At 44.0% G+C, this 23,268-nt stretch overlaps 1 protein-coding gene across 1 annotated transcript; it reads right to left on the reverse strand.

Annotated features, from left to right (window-relative positions):
* Window positions 1–15,566: 15,566 nt before the first annotated feature.
* LOC308609908 (homeobox protein prophet of Pit-1-like) lies at window positions 15,567–18,181 on the reverse strand (the record flags this gene model as incomplete). Its single annotated transcript, XM_081259181.1, has 3 exons — window positions 15,567–15,905; window positions 16,651–16,883; window positions 18,073–18,181. The coding sequence occupies 3 exons, from the start codon at window positions 18,179–18,181 to the stop codon at window positions 15,567–15,569; spliced, it is 681 nt and encodes a 226-aa protein (XP_081115307.1).
* Between the last annotated feature and the right edge of the window lie 5,087 nt (window positions 18,182–23,268).

Below are 23,268 nucleotides of genomic sequence, written 5' to 3' on the forward strand. Positions count from 1 at the left end.
CACGGGGAGATCAGCTCCGTGCTTTGTGATCAACTAGAGGGGTGGGATAGGGAGGGTGGGAGGGAGGGAGACGCAAGAGGGAAGAGATATGGGAACATATGTATATGTATAACTGATTCACTTTGTTATAAAGCAGAGACTAACACACCATTGTAAAGCAATTATACTCCAATAAAGATGTAAAAAAATAATAATAAAGTTAAATGCTTAGAATATAGTACACACTTTTCAAGTGTTTGTAATAATAATAATTACTATTATTATCATTATGATTATGCAACCTTTCTCTTTTCACTTTTTATTCCTTGAAGACCTTTCTGTGGCAGTAAAGAAACTCTACCTCATTCTTTTTAATGGCTGCAGAGAATTCTATCAGCTAGATGCATCATGATTGATGTGGATCATCCTATAGACATTTTTAAGTTGTTGCCATTTTTTCAGTTTATAAACAATGCAGCTTTGATTATCCTTGTCCATTCAACTTTGTACAGTTATCAGTTTCTAGAAGTGAAATTGCTTAATTAAAGAGTACTTTTTTAAAAAATTAATAGAATGAACAAATTGATCTGCAAAGAGGTTGTACCAATTTTATATTACCACTAACACTGTATGAAAAGGAAATTTCCTTTTATAAACTCAGATGGTGATAATGGAAAGCAATGAAAGAGGCCAGATAATAGTTCAAGTGCTACTCTATGGAGTATGAAATGCCAGGTACAAATTTCTGCAACAAATCAATTGCAATTACACAAAATGAAATGAAAATAAATCTCCCAAACAAAAAGTCTATTTTGTCTGATATAAGTATTGCTATTCTGACTTTATTTTGATTTCCATTTGCATAGAGTACTTTTTCCATCCCCTCTCTTTCAATCTGTGTGCATCTTTAGATTTGAAGTGAGTCTCTTGTAGGTAGCATATATATGGGTCTTGTTTGTATCCATTCTGCCTCTCTATGTCTTTTGGTTGGAGCATTTAGTCCATTTACATTTAAAGTAATTATTGATAGGTTTGTACTTATTGCCATTTTGTTAATTGTTTGGGGGTTGCTTTTGCACTTTTTATTTGATCCTTTCTTCTTTTGTCCTCTTCTCTTGTGATTTGTTTGAATATCTTTATTGCTATGTTTGGATTCCTTTCTTTCTGTGTGTCTATTTTAGATATTTTGTTTGTGGTTGCCATGAATTTTATATATGTATGATTATTTCAAGTTGCTGGTCTCTGAATTAAATAGCATTTTAACAGGCTTGCATTTTCCTTCTCTCTCCCATGATTAGTGTTTCGTCATCATATTTTACATCTGTTTTGTGTGTGTATCCTTAACTACTTATTGCAAATATAGATGATTTGACTACTTTTGTCTTTTAACCTTCCCACTACCTTTGTACATCATTGATTTACCACCTTTACTATATAGATACCTTTTTTCCATTCATAATTTTCATGTTTCTAGTTTTGGCCTTTTCTATTTTGCTTAGAGAAATCCCTTTAATATTATAAAGCTGGTTTGGTGGTGATGAACTCTTTTAGCTTTTGCTTGTCTGTAAACCTTTTAATCTCTCCATCAAAACTGAATGAAAACCTTGACAGGTAGAGTAGTCTTGGTTGTAGGTTTTTCCCTTTCATCCCTTAAAATACATCATGCTACTTCCTTCTGACCTGCAGAGTTTCTGCTGAAAAGTCAGCTGGTAGTCTTACGGGAGCTCCCTGTATTTAACTTGTGGGTTTTCCCTTGCTGCTTTTAATATTCTCTCTTTATCTTTAAATTTGGCCATTTTAATTGCAATGTGTCTTCTTTAGCTCCTCTTTGGGTTGATTCTGTTTGGGACTCTCTGTGATTCCTGCACCTTGATGTCTGTTTCATTTCCAAGGTTAGGGAAGTTTTCAGCTATTATGTCTTCAAATATGTTCTCAGCACCTTTCTCTCTTTCTTCTTCTGGGACCCATATAAGCAAATGTCAGTATGCTTTGTGTTGTCCCAGATGTCTCTTAAACTGCCCTCATTTCTTTTTATTCCCTTTTCTTCTGTTCAGCTTCAGTGAGTTCCACTACTATGTCTTCCAGCTTGCTGATCTGTTCCTCTGTATCATCTAATCTACAGTTGGTTCCTTCTAGTGTATTTTTCACTTACTGTATTCTTCATCTCTTTTCAGTTCTTCTTTCTATTCTCTATCTCTTCATTAAAAACTCTAACTTATCCCTCTGTTCATCCATTCTTCCAAGTTCTTTGATCATTTCTACAATGGTTACCTTGAACTCGTCATTGGGATTACCTATCTCCACTTAGAGTAGTTTTTCTTCTGGAATTTTATCTTGTGCCTTGTTTAGAACATGTTCCTGTGTCACCTCATTTTTCCTAATTTGCTGGTTTGATTTCTATGTATCTGGTAGGTTGTTTACATTTCCCAACCTTGGAGAAGTGACCCTTTGTAGGAGACATCCTATGCAACCCAACAGCACACACCTCTCTGGTCACCAAATCTAAATGCTCTAGTGGTGCCCCATATGTGGGTTGCATGGGTCCTTCTTTTGTGGCAGACCAACTGCTGTCATTGGTATGGTAGGAGTTTTTGGTCCCTGGTCCGGTTGCTTGCCAGACCCTGCCTTGTGTGGAGACTGCTGGCCACTGGTTAGAGTGGCCAGGTCACAAGGTGGCTGTCTCTGGAAACCTGGGGGCTTCTGGGCTATTGCTGGTTCACTGGCTTGAAGAGGTAGTTCTGCGGTAGGTGTTTCAGGCCTCAGGGTTTCCAGACCTAGTGTCATCCTGCTATGGGGCCAGTTCCTGACATGGCTGGCTGTGGTTTCTGGGATGTCCCAAGGCTGGTGCTGGTCCACTCACCATGTGAGATGTGCTTGATCCCAGCCTAGCTGGCTGAGAAGTTCAAGGTATCTTGGAGCTGGTGTTGGCCTGCTGGTGTGTTGTCTGGGTCCTGACAAGGTATGCTGTGAGTATACATTGGTCCTGGGGCTGGTGTCTGCCTGCTGTTGGGCAGGACCAGTTCCTGACACAGCTGGCTCTGGATTCTGTGGTGTCTCAAAGCTTGTATCTGCCCACGGGTGGGTGGGACTAGATCCTTAGGTGGCTGGTTGAAGGGCACAGGGTGTCTCAGAACTGGTGTTGGCATGCTGGTGTGTGAGGCAGGTACTCAGGGCTTTCTGGGGATTGTTCTGGCCTGTTGGGGGGTGGGCTGTGTCCTTCCATCTCAGGCTGTGGGGCTGCACTAGTTCTGGGGCTGGTATTCCCCCACCGGTGGGCAGAATCAGTATCCAGGGGAAAACAGGTCTGGTTGCTACTAACCAGTGGATAAAGCTGGGTCCTGGGGCTAGTGCTAGCCCTCTGGTAGGTGGAGCTGGGTCCTAGGGTCTCTGGTTGCAGGGTTCTGATTGTCCCTGGGTTGGTGTGTCAGCCCACTGCTGGGTGGGGCTGGGGCCCAGAGGGTCCTGGTGCTGGTGCTTGCCCACTGGTGTGTGGGGCCAGGTCCTGGACAGGGCAATATCCTGGGGTGACTGTGAGCTCAGGGTGTCTTAAGGAAGCCTTTCTGCTGGGTGGTGGGGTTGTGTCCCCACCCCACTAGTTGCTTGACCTGAAGCATCCAAGTACTGGTCCTGACGGGCTGGCAGTTAGGCCCAGGTCCCAGTGTTAATAAGCTAAAGGGATTGCAAAATGGCCCTTGCCAGCATCAGGTCTACATGGTAGAATAAGCTCCCCAAAGTGGCTGCCACTATTTTCTGTGTCCCAGGGTGAACTCCTGTTTCCTCTTGCCTCTCTGGGAGACTCCCCAAGATCAGCAGGTGGGTTTACTGCAGGATGCTTTCAAATTAATGCTTCTGCCCATGGTCCCAGTGTGTGTGAGATTTTGTGTGTGCCCTTCAAGAATAGAGTCTCTGTTTCCCACATCCCTCTGGGTCTCCCTAAAGTAAGCCCTGCTGGCCTTCAAAGCAAATTTCTGGAAGTACTTCTTCCCAGTGCAGGATCAACAGGCTGGGGATCCTGTTGCAGGGCTCAGACCCATTGCTCCTTGGGGAAGTCTCTGCAGTTGTAATTATCCTCACATTTGTGGTTCACCAACCTGGAGGTATGGGTCTTGACTATTCCACAACTCCATTCCTCCTACCTGTCTCAACTGTGGTGCCTTCTTTACATCTTTAGTTGTAGAAGATCTTTTCAGCTAGATTAAGGTCTTTGTCATCAATAGTTGCTCTGTAAACAGTTGTGATTTTAGTATGAAGGAGGTGAGCTCAGGATCTTCCTACTCCTACATCTTGACCAAGCTCCAGCTGAGAACACACTTTTTTATTAATTTAATTTTTTTTCAATTTTTTAAGGTTTGTATTATTTCTCAGAACATGGTGTATCCTGATCAATGTTCCATGTGCATCAAAAAGAAAATAGATTCTGCTACATTGGGCCTAGAGTGTTCTATGAATGCCAATTAGGTCAAGTTGGTTGATCGTTCTATTCAAGGCATCCATATTTTTACTGAATTTCTGCCTACTTGTTCTTTCAGCTAATGCGAGAAGAGTATTGATGTTCCAGCTATTATTGTGGATTTATCAGTTTCTCTCTTCAGATCTATTAGCTTTTGCTGCACATATTTGGAAGTTTGTGTATGTGTGAAGGTTCATACACATTTAAGATTGTTATGTCTTCTTGGAGAATGGACCTCTTTTTCATTGGTAATGCTCCACTTTATCCCCGACAGTATTGTTGTTCTGAACTCTAATTTATTTGAATAAATATGATGACCTCGGCTTACTTTTGGTTACTGTTTTCATGCCGTCTCTCAAATTTATAACTTTTAACCCAAGGTTTCTCAACATCCGTACTAATGAAATTTAGGGACAAATCATTCTTTGTTGTGGGGGATTGTCCTGTCCACTTTAGGATATTTAGCAGTGTCCCTGGCCTCTACCCACTAGATGTGAGTAGCACCTCCTCCTTTTGAAAACCAAAAATGTCTTCAAACATTGCCAACTGTAGCCTCGTGAGCAAAATTACCCCACTCTCCTGTATAACTATTGTTTTAACCTATGTCTTTTTATTTAAAGTATGTTTCTTAGAGATCTTATAGATCTTACTTCGATCTTGCTTTCTTCCCCCAAATCTATTAACAGAGATTATTTAGGCCATTCACATTTAAGTGATTATTCATATCGTTGGGTTAAAATCTGTTTCTTACTGGATGTTTTCTACTTTTTCAATTTGTCTTCTTTTTTCCCCTCTTCTCTTGCCTTTATGGATTTAATTTTGTGATTTCTCTTCACCTCCTCTATTGACTTCTTATTATTTAAACCTCTTACTTTATACTTCCCCTGTAATATAACAATCTTATATATATATATTTTCCCAATTCTTCCCTTCCACCCTTTTGCCATTGTTGTCATACATGTCACTGTTAAATATGCTATAAATTCACAATACATACAACTTTTGTTTAAGCAGTTAGCATTTAGAGTGATAAAAGTAAGGAATGAAAAGATTTCACTTATGGCTTCCCTGGTGGCTCAGTGGTTGAGATTCCGCCTGCCGATGCAGGGGATGCGGGTTTGTGCCCCGGTCCGGGAAGATCCCACGTGCTGCAGAGCGGCTGGGCCCATGAGCCATGGCCACTGAGCCTGCGTGTCTGGAGCCTGTGCTCCACAACGGGAGAGGCCACAAGAGTGAGAGTCCCGTGTACCGCAAAAAAAAAAAAAAAAAAGAAAAAAGATTTCACTTTGTCTTTATTTATTCTATTTCCAACGTTTTTCATTTCTTTGTGTAGATCCAGATTTCTGACATATATTGTAGTCTTTCAGCCTGAATCACTTACTTTAAGTTTTCTTGGAGTGATGATGAATACTGTGGATGCCAATCAGTGACCAACCCTCATAGCTTCCAAGAAGGGTAGCCAGCTGGGAGGGAGGGGGGAAAGGTGAGGTGGGTGCCTGGGTCCCCTTCATATGACCCACCCCACCCAGGCAAGTTATGGAGTAGACATACCTCAGATGGCCTGCAGCCCCTCCCTCTTCCCCTCCCCAGATCCAGAAGCAAGGAAATGTTTCTGAAATCTGAGCACAGGAAGTAAATTCTTCACCCAAAGGCAGCTGCCTCCAGGAATAGGAGGAGGTGACCTGACTTGGGCCAAGTCCACATTACCAATCCTAGTGGGGACATTCCCAGAACTGTACAGACAGTAAATATGGGCACTGCCCTCCTCTCCCTGCTGGACGAGATGCCCTAGACCTGATCTCTCCCAAATGATTATTTTTCTCTTTTCATGTCACCACTGCTTACTTCCCAACACATCCTGTACTCAAGGAAGGTCGGGGTAGGAAGTTGTCTCAGTCCTCCACACTAGGGACAGACAGGTAATGGGAGGGAGGAAGCAAGGGAGGCAAAGACCATTTGCAGCCGCCCCACACTCCTGCCTGGTCCAGGTGCTGTGGTTATTAAAGCAGGACTGAACCAAGTTAACCCAAGGTTAAAGGATAAATGTAGGGGAGATAAAGAAGAGAGCAGAGAAAGCCTGGGAAAAAGGAGGGAGAAGGGCAATTTTAGAAAAGAATGGGGGTGCAGGAAGGGAGAGAGAACCATCTCTACCAGGTCTGAGGGCCAAGGGCACAGATGGATGAATGTGCCTGGAAGACCTCTGGCTTCCACTCTAACGACAGGCAGGAGTTTAAGATTCAAGGTTCCTGGGCCTGGGACTAGGCCCTGCTGGGTCTGATACTTGTGGGAATGGGGCGGGTTCTGCGGTCTGGAAAATGGAGCAGACAGTGTGCCCAGGACAACGTGCCCTGAAGGAGTGTACAAGCTCCAGAGGAAGAGGTGGGATTTGAAGAGTCTAAAACAAAACAAAACAGCAAGGGAGAATTCTGGCTTTGCTTTTAGCCCTAAGGAAGAAAATCCATCTTTCACAGGTCCCTTCAAAAACAAGAGACTCAAAGACCCAGCTCCTGGTCCTGTGCTCCTCCCACTTCCCTTGCTTCTGTGCTTTGCCTCTGTGGTGGAAGGGGGACGCCAGTACTTCCACCCCTCTCCTCTTCAGAGTAACTGCTGGACTTGACTGTATCTACCACCTCCTCTTAAAAAAAAAAAGTTAAAACACTGTCCACCTGACTATGATAAAACCAAACCTCTACTCTGGCTGACCCCACAGGGATCCTGCCCTGTCAATCTGAAGCCCAAGCACCAATTTTCATCCATTACCCCAGGAAAGTTGAATGTCTCAAGTTTAAGGGTGATAAAAATTAATTCCCCAACTGTAATTAGTGGGAGTTTGTGCAGGCAGCACCAAGCATTTCTGGGCACAGATAGTGGGGATGGCTGCACCTTTAAGTCCATCCTCCCCAGCCCCCTCTGTGGCTCCTGAGCTCACCTCCAGGCCCCCATGCCATCTCTCAGTCTTGGCTCTGGCCACTTCTTTCATGTGAACAGATCCCAGATCCTGGAAGCAAGACTTGTCCCCACACCTGACCATGGTGCTGGGCCTGGGACTCTGCCAGGATCCTGCAGTCAATGCTACTGCTTTATCTCTTCTGCAAGTAAGAAAAACAGCAAGTTTGAGCTACTAAGGCTGTTATTATATTATGACTATTATTAACTTTAAACATACACCCTGCCAACTTCCAGAAGCAGCAGCCACCTCTTCAGGATACTCTTGGGGATCAATTCCTGTCTGTTGGTATTTGGTCCTTAGGGATGATGTTCAGGCACCTGCAGCATCTGGTTAGGGAAGGGAGTGTCCCTTGGGCTTACAGTGGCATCAGAGGGAAATTTGCATTTTTCACACACTGAATTCCTGTGGGGAGGAGGAATTGCGGAAGTAGCTTTTTCGTTTTCTTTTGGTTTGGTTTGGTTAAAGAGTTAAGGAGTGTTTAACAAGGGAGGAATATATATAGATCACATTAGCTACTTTCTCCTTTCCTGATTGGGCCAAGGTTGTGTCTCATCCCTCACAGACCCCCCTGGACAAGCCCAGAGACATTCTATCCTGCCATTCCCCCTCTGCCACAGGACCTCCTTCGCACTCAGACCTTTTGCTTCCAATGTGGTCCTGGGAGGGCAGAAAACGGTGTCTGGATACCCTGCATGGCCTCCAAGGAAGAAGCAGCTGGGGAGCCTCCTTGAATTGAAGGCTTTTCAAAGGCGGGACTTCTGAGCACGCCCAGAGCCCTACCCTGGACCTGGGAGAAGGCTCTGCTGCCAGGAGTGTTCTCTGGCCCGTGCACTGCTGGAGACACCTAGCTTACCCAGGAAGATGTCAGGAAGCGCACCGCAATTAGATCTTCAGGGTCCACTGTGGGAGATCAGTAAACAAACGTAATACCTCTCCTGGGTGGCCAGCATATATTCAGAGATTCTGTGTCCAGAATGGCTAGGTTTCAAGGCCAAGGGCTTCTGTGTGTTCCTGTCCTGAGCAGCGGCTGCCATGACCCTCACATTCCTCCCTTTCTCCACAACCCTCTGTTCTCCACACAGAGGGGACAACGTCTGTAAGTGAGCTCCAAGAGGAGCTCAGCAGAGTGAGGACAAGTCCTCTGAAGTGGGGTGTTGGGGATCTCCTTTCAGACACTTCTTTTCTTCCTCTGTCAGAGGCTGGGTTCACATGTCCTCTCCTATCTTGGTATGTCTCAATGTCTGACAGGAATTTCTTGGATTTGAGGTGAATCTCCAGGGTTTGACTCCCACTTGGCACTAGGAAGGTACCCAATAAATGTTTGCATGGAATTCTATAAGGATATTAGAATTCTAGCTTTGATAACTGAGAAGTCTCACAAAAAAGGTGGAAATGTTTATAACAGCAAAAGGGGAGGTGGTAGTGGAAGTCTTGGGGACTAAGCAGTTTGCCCTACCACACTGCCGCTAGGGCAGGTAGCTTGGTCAGGAGTCAATTCTATCCTCTGGAGATGGGCAAGAGGACCTGACTTCTTTGACCGTGGGGTTCATGTCCCTGTGATGGCAGAGTTTATATGATGGACAGGAAGCTGTCTCTACCCATGCTCCCCCTCACCTCCCTCACCTGACCAGGCTTAGGCTCCAAGCCTGAGTTTCTGAGGTGCCCATGGCTTCCTTACCCTGAGTGCATACGAGGCCATCTCACTCTAGAAAATGCCAGAATTTCCCAGAGGTGTTCTAGCTGCTAGTTGAGATACCCTATACCAGCTCCTCAGGTTCTATTTGCTGGTACAGAGATGCCAGGGCTCAGATGGACCCAGAAGTCCAGCAAACAAATTGATAAGGGCACATTTTGAGCACCCTGAATTCCAAAGCCTTAGGCCATGTGGCTTCCTAGGCCTATCCAGACACTGCAGCCCCCAAAGACCCACACCCACATGCTAACAGACACATACACACACACACCTTCAATGAGTCACCCTGTGGGGCTGACGCCTACCTTATTCCATCTTGGGCTTCTTAGCTGGGTGTTAGGAGAGCTGTAAGGGACCCCCTAGGCTTTCAGATGCCTAGTATTGAGGGAGTTGAATCTGAGGGGCATGTCGTAGGGAGTGGAGGAAGGACCTCCTGGAGCAAGAACCTGGAAAACTCTGAAGCTATTTGACCAAATTCAAAAGAGACTGAGTCTCCTAGCTGCTATTGTTACTGGGACTTTGGGTTCATCTTTTGTTTCTAGCATGAAAAAGAGTGAGTATTTTAATTCCAGGAGAATTTGGAAAAACCTGGAAAATAGCGGGGGGATTCATTGGGAGGAACCCCTGCAGGGGAAAAACCACCCAGTACAGTCTTAGAGACTGACACTGGGTCCCCTACTCTGGACCCAGCAGTTTGAAGTCCCTCTCTTGTCCTCATCCAGCTGCTCCTGTCTCCACCAGGTGAGAAGTTTTCAGGGTCCAGGGTGCTTGCCACCTGGAGCTCCAGCTCCTTCCCCCGCTTAGGTCTAGTACCTAGGTCCCCTGTACCGCGATTCCCTGACTTAATGGCACTTATCTCTCTTCCTGGGTCTGCAACACATTCCCAGGTTTCATCCTCCGAAAGACAGCTGAGTGAAAGAGGGAGTCATTGAGCCGAAGGGGGCGCTGTTTGCGCAGGTGGACGGTTCAGACAGCGCCTAGATGTGCAGTCTGGGAACGAGCAAACTGAAGAGGTCTCTGGTATAGGAGGGAGCAGACGTCATGCAGGCAATGGGCCGGGGTCTTCACGTGTTCTCCTGCCAATCTCGGGAGCCAGGAGCCCCCGGTCTGTATGCGTGGAGAGAAACTCTTCTCAAGACCCTTACAGCCGCGAGCTCAGAGCCTAGCGAACAGGTCCTGCGACTGTGAAGGGACCAGGTGTCGTTTGCATTGGGCAGACAGCCCGAGGGCTGGAGAGGAGCCAGACCCCGGGACCAAGAAGTGTCTGAAGCACTTAGAAACGCGTTGCTCGAGCTCCCGGGAAGGTGAGGCGGGTAGAGCTAGAAGCGTCCCAGGCCTCGAGTCCCTAGGTGTCTGGGAGGGGGTTTCTCACAGGAGCTGAATGTTTTAACTCCTCCGCTTTCTTAGGCCTGGTTGTTTTCATTGTGTTGAACATGCCCCGCCTGTTCCCAGACTGGACCAGTAGGGTCTCCGGGACCTCACCTCTCAGCCTTCTAGGAGCGCCCGGAAACTCCGTGGTTCAGCCCCGCGGGTCTTCAGTAGCTTGCAGGAGCGCCCTAATTGATTCCAAAGTCACTTGGAGCAGTGCGCCCCGCTATGCCACCCCAGAGCTCCTGCTCTTACGCCCTGCACACCCATTTCGGACTCCAAGTCATTTCGCTTTCTGAACTCGGATTTGGATCCTGCTGGGAATGGATCTTTCTGAAAAACCAGGGACTTAGATTTCCCAATGCAAAGAAGAATTCGTGACTTCTTTACCCTCACGTGGCTGCATTTCTTCTTTGGTTGGAGGGGATGAGTGAAGGGATGTCGCTGCTTCAAAGGCAGTTCTTTTTCTTTTTAAACCCCAATTAGGGCAAAGATTCCAAACTTCTGCCAGTTTGAACTGTAAGGGTATCTCTAATCCCGAGAAGGAAGGACAGGGGAACGCGAATAATCGAGGTACGCCTTGCCCTGCCTCTTGGGCTTTCTAAGACCCGCAGGGACGCTGAGATGCCTTGCTAACCTCACCAGCCTCAGCCCCTCAGTTCAGTCCCTGGCACTACAGGCACCAGGACGTGTGCAGGTTGACAGCGAGAGGGGGCCAGTAGTGCGGAAACACCCTCTGCCTACCTTTGCTCGTTCCCCTTCCTCCCCCATAGTGGGACCGCGGGCCGGGCAGCGGGACAGGAGGCCGAGATGGGCTAGGAAGGCTGGAGTGAGGGGCACAGAGAACTTGACCTCGTATGTGCCAGCTCACCAGCATGTGTGATGAGGCTGTGGGGGACCCCGTGTGTGTGCCACTGCCTGCGTGATCCTGAAAAGCTAATGGGACAACCGACCCTCAAATAGAGAACCAAGAATAGATTTTTAAACCTCACACGAATTTAATTTATGATATATGATAAACGTAGCAATTTGATTCAATGAATAAGGTAGTTTAATGAATAGCGCTGGTATATTTTACTTTTGATCTAGAAGAGACTCAGTCCCTTGATTCTCAGCATATACAAAAGTAGGTTCTGTATTTATTTTAGATTTTTTAAAAATCAAATCTTTAAAGAAATATTAGGGGGAAGTATTTTCTAGCCTTAAAAAAACAATTTTTAACTAAACAGGACATTTTCCTAAGCTACCCTTTTTGGTAAACTAATCAGGCTGTATCTCTTACAATTTTAAATGTACATAACACTTAACACAGCAGTCCAAACTTGGGACATCTAACCTACAGAAGTAAAAAGCACCTGGACCAGAGGAAACTATAGGGGGAAAATGTGATTCAATGGAAAGCCATGCACTGTTTAGGGCCCACCTTTCCAGTTTATTTGACTTTGATTCTTTGTGCACTCTGAGGCTTTCTTGGCCTTTGAGCTAATTTATAACTCTGTAAATTGTAGATAACTGAAGGCAATGCAAAACAATTCTTGTCTATAGATACGTAAATAAATCCCATCCCCTGAAGGGTCAATTGAAGTCCCTCCTCAACTAGGAAAGAAGGCAATTTTGCCTCCATTTACACATTCATTTCACTATTCCTCATCTATAAATATGCTTGGTCTTTGTCCTTTGAACTGGCTTTGACATCTTTATCGTTGCCTTATGAGGTAAATGACTTAAATAAAATTTATATATCTATGAGAGTCATGATTTTACCTTTTTTTGAGACTTAGCCTTTAATGAAACAACTACAGTGGCATTTGTGGTGGTAAAACAAAACAAAATATCAAACTAACTCTGAATCTCGAATGATAGGAGAATGGTTAAATGGCTCATAAAATTGCCAGTTAATGGAATGAAAACAATAAAAATCTATGTGATCCAGTTGAAGGATGTTTTTATACCTATATCCACTTAGAGTAGGATATCATTTTTATTTTAAAAAAAGGAAAAATATTAGTGTATGTGTTACTGAGTCCAAGCTAGCTCCGCTTGCCACATAACAGGCAAATAAATCAGGAGATGAGGTGTTGAGGCAAGGAATGGCAACTTTATTTGGAAAGCAGGCAGACGAGAAGGTGACAGACTAATATCCTAGAGTAACATCTTCTCAGGGTCTGGATGCAATTTTTTTTTATAGAACAGAGAAGGGGAAGAGGTGAGGAAGTAAAGTAAAAGGCCATAAGTCTTGCAAAATATCTCCTGGTTTTTGGCCGACCTCAGGAAGGGCTGTGTTAATTTCTTTTCTGCAGCCATTCACGTTGTGCAGGGTCAGGGTGTTTCCTTGTGAGGTTAACAAAGGCACTTTAGATTAATATTCAGGCAGAGGGTCAGGGTTCCCCGAGGGAGGCCATTATGTATGCCTATAGCTATAGACATCAGCCTTTTAGTGATTATAGTAACAAAAAGTAATGGAGAGCAAAGGTTAAAGTAAAAGAAACAGATCCAACATGGAGTCAGATTTTGTTCTTCCCTGTTACATGTGTATGTCTGTATATTTTTCTATGAGCACAATAAATTGTGGACAGATACACACTACTAATGTTGTTTATCTCACGTTGAGGTGAATTTGCTTACCATGGGGTTTTGTGATTAAGCCAAGTTAGTATGTATAAATATATATTCATGTATAATATATATTCATCTATATAATATATATGTCTTATATGTATATAAATCTTTTGGGTTGACTGTTACAAAGACCCTATATAACTTTTGTAATTTATAAAACTCTTATTAAGATTTGTTTTATAAAAAATTACCAAGAAGTTTCCTGAAGGACATAAGAGAAGTCTGGAAAAAAAAACAAGACACACCTTGTATTTGGATAAGAAAATTTAACATTTTAAAGATCCTTACATTTTTGGTAATTAAGACACTATGGTACTGATATCAGAATAGAGAAGCTAATTGGTGGGAAAGAATTAAGAGTCTACAACTGTCCCATATGAGACTTTAGTGTGTGGAAAAATGTTTTTACAAATCAATGTTAGACTGTTAAATAAATTATATTGGAAACACAGGCTAGCTGATTGAGGGCAAATTGGATGACTATTCTACGGCACAAACTAAAATAAATTTAAAATGATTCAAGGCATAGTATTTTGATCCAAATAATGAGGAAAACATGGTGAAGCAGTAAAATTAAGGGGAGATTTCTCACTTGGGGTTCCTCAAGCACTAATAAGAGATGACTAGGTCAATACACAAATAACTCAGAAAAGCAATGCAGAGGAGAAAAAAATGTAAATTGTCAATAAACATGAAACTATTTTTAACATTCACTAGCAATAGATTAAATGAAAACTGAAAAAATAACCAACTAGGAGACATGACTCTCAGTCAAAAAATTGTCCAAAATGATCAATGTCGATAAGGATGTGCTGAAACTGACACTGACATTTTGGGAGGCATGCAAACCAGTGTTATCTTTCAGGAAGGCAGTCTGGCACAAGGGGATAATTACATGGAAATGGAATTGTGCATCACAGAGGTTTCAATTCCAGACTTTTAAAATATAATACATACAAAAAACTGCAAATAAAATCCCCAGAGGCTTGTTTCCTCAGAATTCTTCTATGTATGTGCCCATAAGTGAGGTAGACCTACTTATAAATAAGTAAATTATGAGTAAAATAAGTACATTATAAGCAATATGGTATATAAATGGCAAACCAACTAGGCCACAGCATGTTTCTGTTAGGAGAGCTCAGACTAAGGCACTTCACAGCAGAGTCTTTTCTGGGAATGACCTCTTATGAACCTCAAGACTCACGGTTTGCTCTTGGAAAAGTTTGCCCTTAATCAAATTGTTTCTTCTCTCTCACAAACTGAAACTGAGCCCCTCTAAAATTGAGTTCCCTTTGTGAGTTTCTGATTAATCTCTCTACTCAAAACTTTATTCCCTTGTTTGCCTCTTCTGACCTCAATCCTGTGCTAAATGAACACTAATCAAACAGAATCAGACGACTAAAATTGCTATTGTCTGTAACATCATTAATGTTCTAAAATTGCTGTTGTAGATATCATCATTAACACACAAAATCAGGTTGTTTCTCCAGAACAGGATGAGCTCACAGATCCCCCAGGTGACTAGAGAATTGTAAACTGGAAACATCCTGACTTCCACAGCTATGATTAAGAGATGTCACAAGATGATAGTTAATCCCAACTTCTTTTTTCTTCTTCTTTAAAAACACTCCCAACTCAAAGGCCAAGTTGGAGCAGATCTGAGGCTTGTCTCCCACTCGCTTGCTTGGCACCCTGCAATAAACCCTTACTTTATTGCAAACATCAGCTGTCAGAGTTTGGCTTTTGGTGCTGTAGTCACAGGAGCCCTTGCTCAATAACAAAGCCACATGCAGGTGACTTAAAAGTTACGTTGAAGGTAACGCTGAAGACTGTTACAGGCTTAGCAAATCAGGTATTACTTATTTATTGTTTATAAAACACTGGAGAGCTAATATTTGATGATCAGCTTTACAAAGCCTTTTGGAAGTGGGGAAGACTGGAGCTAAGGGAACCAAGGAGGAGGATTAATTAGAAAACGTGGGGCCAGAAAAAGGAAAGTGTCTGCTGGAACAGAAAGGAGAGGAATAACTTCAAGAGCTATTTCCAGGATAGAATGAATAAAACTTAATGATGGATTTGGATGGTGGTGACGGGGAAGGGATGTATAGGTAGACTTTAAATCAAAAGCCTTATTGAAATCAGCTAGAAACAATGGGGATGAAGGTCCTCAACTGTGATCTCAATGAGTGAAGTCCCAAAAGTTCTATCCCCTTCAACCATTTCCAGCCACCAGCAGCAACCACTGCTTCCCTCAATGTCACTTTTCCACCAGTCACCTCCACTGGGGCTTTTTACCTATATCTTCCAGTAGTTTCACCTCCTTAAATTCACTCAATTAATCAGCTCAGTGAGCCTTCATCATGATCTCCCATTTTAACATTCCCAGTCTCTGAGCAGTCATTCACCATATTTCTACTTCGCCCTTAGAAGGAAAGGAAACCACCCAGTTTTCTCTGTTTTGTGAGGGTCACAGGCTGGGAAATTACCTTATCAGTACTTGTTTAAATTTAGTTCCAGGACTTTGGTGGCTCAAGGCTGAGGGGAAGCATGGGTGGGGGTGGAGGGCAGGGCAGATGACCAGCAGGGGTTGGGTGCAGGGTGGGGTACCAGTCTTCAGAATGGTGGGGTTGAGCAAAGGAACCACCAGTGGAAGGCTGTGAGGGAAGGGCATGGTTGTAGGGGTGATGGAAGCAGGTCGCTGGGGGAGGTGGTGTTGGGTAGGAGTAGGGGCAAGCAGGGCACTCAGGCAAGAAACCGGAGAAGGTGGCAGGAGACAGATGGGCCAGTGGCTGGAGCAGTGACCGCTCTTGCTTCCTCTGCTTAGGTCTGTGGTTCTGGAGCCAGACCTGAGGAGGAGGGAGAAGAGCCACATTAGAGCCCCTCTCTCAAATAGGTGGCATTGTCATATGCGGCTACAGACTGGTACAGGGCATAAGACTCCCCTACATCCCCAGAGGAAGTAAAGCTCTTGCAGAAGGCATAGCTGAACCAGGACTAGTGACAAAGCAAGACCCACACCATTCCCCCAATCCATATCTAAATTTGCCCTGCTACAACTTTGGGTGAGTAAGAAATGTCAACTTGTAAAAAGAAAGAGATAAGCATGACACAGTGGCATTTCACCTCCACAGAGAATGGGAAATTTCCTCTAGGGTTATCAGAGACTAAGACTATGGATGAGTTTAATTGTTACAGACCAGGTTAGATTTAGGGTACAGTTTATTCTTAAGATTAAGTAACTCTATGGTTAGAATTGAGCAAGCATCAGGTTGAGTTTCAAGACCATGGTTAGGGACAAGGTTACATCCGTGTGTGAATAGTTAGGATTGAATTTCTGTTGGAGTTCACATCACTGTTAAGGTTGGGGTTTGACTTTGAAATTCAAGTTAGATTAGGTTAGCTCCAAGGTTAAACTCCAGTGAAATTCCTGACGTAGATGAGGTTATGCTGACTGTTCGGTAAGACTCTGTTCTGGTGAACATTTGGGTTAGGTTTATGGTGCCCTGAGAATTAATTTATGCCCCAGTATTTCCCAATCACTAAATCTGCATTTCTTCAGGGGATGGTGGGCGGGGGATCCTGGGCCATTACCTGGATTCTGGCCTCGCTGAGACCTGTGTCCTGGGCCAGGCCTCCTCGGGCCCAAAAGTCAGGGTAGCGGTTCCTCCCAAAAGCTGACTCCAGCTGTTCCAAGTGCGCTGGACTGAAGTTGGTGTGGTGGCGGCGCTGGGAATGTGGGCGACCCCTCTGTTCTCCTTGTGAGCAAAGACTTGGTCTCCCCACTCCTACACCAGAGAGGTTCCTGTAGGGCTGAGTGCTCATGTCTGAGAAGGAGGGGGGAGGGAGAGTTTGCTGCCACATGGATCCACCCATCCATCCCAGACCACATATGCTGGAACCCCCAGATTCTACTAGGACCCAGTGTATTGCTCATATACTCTGCCCTGACCAGAAATTCTTCAGCTTTCAGAATTAGCTGAATCCAGCTCAGCCTTGGCCCTGCTTCACTTCTGATTCCCTTAACCCATGCTTCCCTCTCCACATGAAGTCCGCCCCTCAGTCTCACTTGTCCTAGGCACTCACGCTCCCTCTGCCTCACTTCTGCACCTTGTGCCCACTCCCTATTACACTCCCCCAGATGCATCCCCATGTAAGGCATGCCCCTCCATAGCCTTTCATCTCTCTCAGCACACATACCACCTTCCTGGGTCTCACCCTGTGGATCTCCTATTCGCTCTGACAACCTAACAAACTGCCCAGGTCTCTGTCTAAGACCCCTATGACTTGCTCCCTGCTCTCATGGTTCACATGCAACTTAAACCTTTATATTGTTCCCATTGTCCTATTCCCTCCACCTGGGAAGATGAAACATTCCTCACTCTTCTGCTCAGACACACCCTCCTCACACATACATTTCATCTTCTCCCCTATCCCAGTCCTGGCCTGGCCACCAGGCTGCAGGAACCTGAGCTCGTGGGAAAGGCCTGCCTCTTCTCCCTACAGACTCACTAAGCCCCCACACTAATTAGTCTGAGAGCCAGCTGGGGAATAGAGAACAGGAGCAAAAGGAAACACCTGGGAGGCACACACTGAGAAAAGATATCTGGAGTGAGGATCCCAACCCCATGGGGACCTAGGCGGCAGTCCCTATGCAGTGCTCACTGTCGAACTTAGGCCCCTGCTCTCCTCGGATCCAAAGCCCTGGCCCCTCCAACTCTCATCCTTGGAGAAAGCAGTGCAGTGAGCAAACTCAGAGGTCAGGAGTGAGGAGACAGCTTTTAGCTCAGCCTCTGCTGCCTCCTCATCCGTCAGGGTCTCAGTGTGCCACTCTGTAAAGCAAAGGAGTTGTATCAGCCCATGTGTATTAAGATTCCCTTGTTTTTAACATTCTAGGATTCTGGTTTTTTATTTCTCCTCTTCACTTTCCTCGTGGTGAACCATCGCCCCATGGAACCTGAGCATGGAGCATGCACACCTGCTGTATCCTCAGGACCACCCCAGAGATTCACTCACCCACCGTGGAGGTCAAAGTCCCAGCGGCTGCAAAGCCCTCGGGCCAGAGACTGCTGCAAACTCGCCCCTTCTTTTGTTTACCCTGCTCACTCTTCCCTTCTGCATCCATGGCTCACAACAAAGACCAAAGACAGCTCAGTCTCATGTCCCTGATTCTGGATCAGTCTTTCTCTGTTTCTGTTCCCCTCTATGCCTTGTATTTCACTGCTTTCCCCCTGTTTATACCTCTCTCTGAATCTCTCTCCCTGTGTAGATATAGATAGATAGACCTTTTTCTCTATCTCCTTTTTTTCTAACTTTTCTTTCTATTTCTAATTCCCCATTCCTTTGCTTGAGTATCATCTCATTCTGCCTTGCCCTCACCCTGTTTCTCTGTTTTAGTCTGCACTTTTCTCCCCCTGCACCTTCTCTCTCTGGGATGCCGTTCTCTCCTTTTGCTCTCAGCTGCCTATTTTCCCAGCTTGCAATCACACACTAACTCTTTCTCCCTGAGCCTTGGAGGAGTGACCTTTTCCTCACCCCTGTGAGCCCATCCAATCATTGCCTGGTCGCCAGAGCCCCCATCATCAGGGGAAGATCACAAGCCAGATGAGGGAAGGTGCTCTGTTGGAGGGTCCAGGGACTGGGGCCAAGAGCTCATATTCCCAGAGGACCAAATTCTTTTGTCCTGTTAAATCCCCTCCTGGGAGCAGGCAGGGGAAGGAAGGGAAAATGCATTCCTCCTGAGACTCCTCCTCAGAACATCATGATGATGGGAGAGGGAGAGGGAGAGTTTGTGCAAATGGAGATGAGGAGTAAGGCCTGCATTGTGTCTTAGTACGTGGGTGATTCCCACAGACTTCTTTCCATGAAACTAAAAAACTAAAAACACAAGTACATTCTGGCCCCTCCTAAATATCCTGATTCTCAGAATACACTGGACACCCCGTCAGGACAACCTGAACCATAGGATGAGTCTCCCAGACACCATAGTTCTCAAGTACTTTCTGTTTTCTTCTCCCAAATGTCACCTCCTCATTCACTCAGAACCCCCGAGGACTCCCTGACCCTCCAAGGTCACCCAGACCATCAGAGAACACTTACCCTCAAGAGCATCTGTATTCCAGGTGCATCCTTATCTCCCTGGACCTCAGGACTCTGCAGAAGACTGAGATTCCCATGACATCCCGACATTCTGATTCTTCAAGGAAACCCTGACATACCCAGCATTGCTAGCAGTCAGGACACCCTGACACACGCAGTACTCTGATTCTTGAGATTACTTAGATCTAGGAACTACATTCTGACATCCGTAGGACATCCTGACCCTTTAAAGACAGCCCAATATCCTAGGACTCTAGGGTTCTCTAAGACACACTGAAACCTAGAGTATTCAACCTCAACTAGGAGATTATCCCTGTCCCCCGCCATGAAGTTCTGAAATGTCAGAATAGACTGAATCAATGAGGGCACCTTAATCCCCTTGGAACACACTGTACTCATAGGACTGTCTGATCCCCAATGTTATGCTAATCCTTCACACACATTCTTTAAAAGAACAACTCAAGACAGAAAAACATGGTAATCGTCCAGGATCCTGAGGCTTACAATATGATCCATGGATCAGAAGTATAAGCAGCACATGAGAGCTTGTTAGAAATGTCAGATTTGAGGCCTCACTTCAGTCCTACTGAATCAGAATTTTCACTGTAACAAGATCCCCAAGAGAACTGACTGTACACTTGTCTTCATCAGCTCTGGCTGCCATAATAAAATGCCAAAGGTAAGGTGGCTAAAACAACAGGTATCCATTTCTCACAGTTCTGGAGGCTGAGAAGTCCATGATTAACGTGCCAGCTGATTCAGTTCCGAAGAGACTTTTCCTGGGTTACAGACAGCCACCTTCTGTGTCTTCACAAGACAGAAAGAGAACTCAGTCCTGGTCTCTTTTCTCTTCTTATAAATACACTACTCTAATCTTGTGACCTCAACCTCACGATCTCACTTAACCCTAATCACCTCCCAAAGGCCCCACCTCCAAATATCATTGCATCACATTGGGGTTAGGACTCAACATATGAAGTGGTGAGGAGACACAAACATTCAGGTCATAACAACATAAAAGTCGAGAAACACTGATCCAAGATGCCAACCCCTCTCCCCCTACCCCAGGGTATACTGTGACCTCCTAGAGAAACTCGAGCTGCATGACAGCTCTGCCTCCCAAGATTCATGTAGTCAACTTGGATCCACAAGCACACACTGAATTCCAATACTCTTGCTGCCTCAAAATAGCCTAACCCTATAAGGGAACTCTGACCAGCCATCCAAAGCAGCCTGATGATCCCAGGACACTCTGATATTACAAAGAAACTCTGACCTACTACCCTGCTACCCAAGACATTGGGACACTACAGGTTTGACTTGACATCCCAGGATACCATTATTTCCTAGGAGGCTGGGGAGGAGTTTTTTCCAGGGCATCCAAATTCCCACTCAACCTTGACCTTCAAGGGAGTCTGATACCCAGGGTTCTCTCACCCTACCAGAGGCAGGATGGTGTGGTGGGGAAGAATACAGGTTCTGGAGCCAGGCTGACCTGGGTTCAAATACCAGCTATACCACTTACTAGCTATGTGATCCCGGGCTCATTACTTTGTATCTCTGCACCTCAGCTTTATCATCTAAGGATAATAATACAGTCAATTCTCTTTATATAGGTAGTTTTCTTCCATAAAGTCATGATAAACACTGAATTGGTGAATACTGAACCACTGTTACTAAGGGAAATAGGTTCCTGTGAGCCTCTGGCCACAATATTTTTGGTCAACCAATCAATACATAACATTGTTGTATGTGTGTCTCAGTTTAAATACACCTTACTTAATATATATTGTAAACTCATTAACATTGAACTCATGGCAAACAGCACTATAACTCATGCCTGAACAAAGATTATTTTCTCCGTTAAACACCTCATGGACCTCCTGCACTTAGGAACACTAGACAACATTGCAGCACTATGCTTGGGGGCCATTTGGAACAGTACTATTGCCTTCAAAAGACAAAAATGTATAAAATGTTGGCTTAGACAAGATAGAAGTTTATTTCTAGCACCCACAAAATAAGTTCAGATGTAGGTATTCAAAGGCTGGTACAGTGGATCTAAGATGTCATCAGACTCCCAAGCTCAGAAATTTCTACCCCATTATCTTAGTGTAAGTTTTCCATCCTCATCTTATGGTCCAGGGTGGCAGCTGGAGGTACTGTCATCATTTCCACACCACAGGCCAGAGAAAGAAGGAAAAGTAGAAGAGCGAGCATCCATGTCCCACGAGGGTGGTGCACCCCAAACTCTGTGGGACAGAAGTTCCTGCACTCAGGACCCTTCCTGACCTTGGCCTGTCCCTATGTGCCTCTTCCTCTGGCTGGTCATTTGTGTCATTTATAGTATCCTTTAAAATGAACCAATAATAGTAAATAAATTGTTTCCTTGAGTTCTGTGAGACATTATAGCAAATTATCCAATTTGAGAATGGGGTCATGGAAACCCCGATGTGTAACCAAGTTTAACAGAGTATGAGTAACCTGGGGGCCTAGTACTTCTGATTGGCATCTGAATGGTGGTAGCTTTGTGGGACTGAGCCCTTAAACTCTGGGGTCTGTCTTAGGTCAGGATAGTTAGTATCTGAATTAAATTAAATTATAGGGCACCCAATTAGATTGGAAAGGAAAAAGTAAAATTGTCTTTGTATGTGGACACAATAATCTGCCTTGCAGTATTTTTGATGGAATTATAAGGAAGCTATTATAGCTAATTAGTGAGTTTAGCAAAGTTTCAGGATTCAAAACCAATATTAAAAAATAATCATATAACAACAAATAATAAATAATTTGAATTAAAACTTAGTACCATTTACAGTAGCATAAAATATGAAACATTTAGTGTTAAAGTTGTCAAAAATATGAGCAATCCATACACTGAAAACTAAAAATAATATTCATGAGAGGAATAAAAGAAAACCTTTTAAAATGAAGATATATGCTATGCTTTTGGGTCAGGATACTAATTATTGTTAATTCTGAAATTGATAACATTTCATGTGGTCTCAAAATTTCATCAGACTTTTTCATAGAAATTGGAAAACTGATTCTAAAATTTATATAACAATGTAAAAAACCTAGCATTGCCAAAACAGCTTTGAAAAAGATCTAAGTTGGAAGACTTACACTGTCCAAATTCAAGAATTATTATATAAAGATTGTACTCAAGACAAATGAGTCTTGGCTATGAGTCCTGCCATCATTATAGACAAATATATGAATGGAATGGATAGAATTCAGAAATAAACCCAAATACAAAGGCAATTTAGCAGAGAACGTCTAGCTTTTTTAAACAAGTGGTGCTGGACCAGTTGGCTATCTAAATCACATGGGGTGAGGGGGATGGAACTTGGATCCATACCTCATACCATATTTTAAAATTAACCCAAAATGGACCACAGATCTGAATGTAAAATCTAAAATTATAAAACTTCCAAAACAGGTAAAAAAATCTTTGGAGGGCTTCCCTGGTAGCACAGTCACTGAGAGTCCACCTGCCAATGCAGGGGACACAGGTTCATGCCCTGGTCCGGGAAGATCCCACATGCTGTGGAGTGGCTGGGCCCATGAGCCATGGCTGCTGAGCCTGCGTGTCTGGAGCCTGTGCTCCACAACGGGAGAAGCCACAGCATTGAGAGCCCCGCGTACTGCGAAAAAAAAAAAACTTTGTGAACTTGGATTACATAAATATGTCTTAGATATGACACCAAAAGACCATATATAAATGAACAAACTGGTAAATTGAACATCAAAGTAAGAACTTCCGCTCTTCAATATACACTGATAAATGAATTAAAAGACAAGTTACATACTGGAAGAAAACATTTGCAAATCATATATCTAATAAGAATATTTATCTGTTAATTTATATATCTGATAAAGGTTAACTATGCCCAATATACAAATTCAAGAATATAAAGACAAACATTGTAATTTTTAAAAATGCAAAAAATTTGAACAGGCAATTCACCAAGAAATATATGCAATACAACAACCTTGGAAAAGAGTTTGGCATTTTCTTAAAAATGTTAATTTCTTAAAATGATCCAGCCTTTCCTCTTCTAGTTAATTAATCCAAGAGAAGAAAAAGCATAGATCCGTACCAAGTCTTGT

This window comes from Mesoplodon bidens (genome assembly GCF_964165515.1).
Source record: "Mesoplodon bidens genome assembly, contig: HAP1_SCAFFOLD_92, whole genome shotgun sequence".
NCBI lineage: Eukaryota > Metazoa > Chordata > Mammalia > Artiodactyla > Ziphiidae > Mesoplodon > Mesoplodon bidens.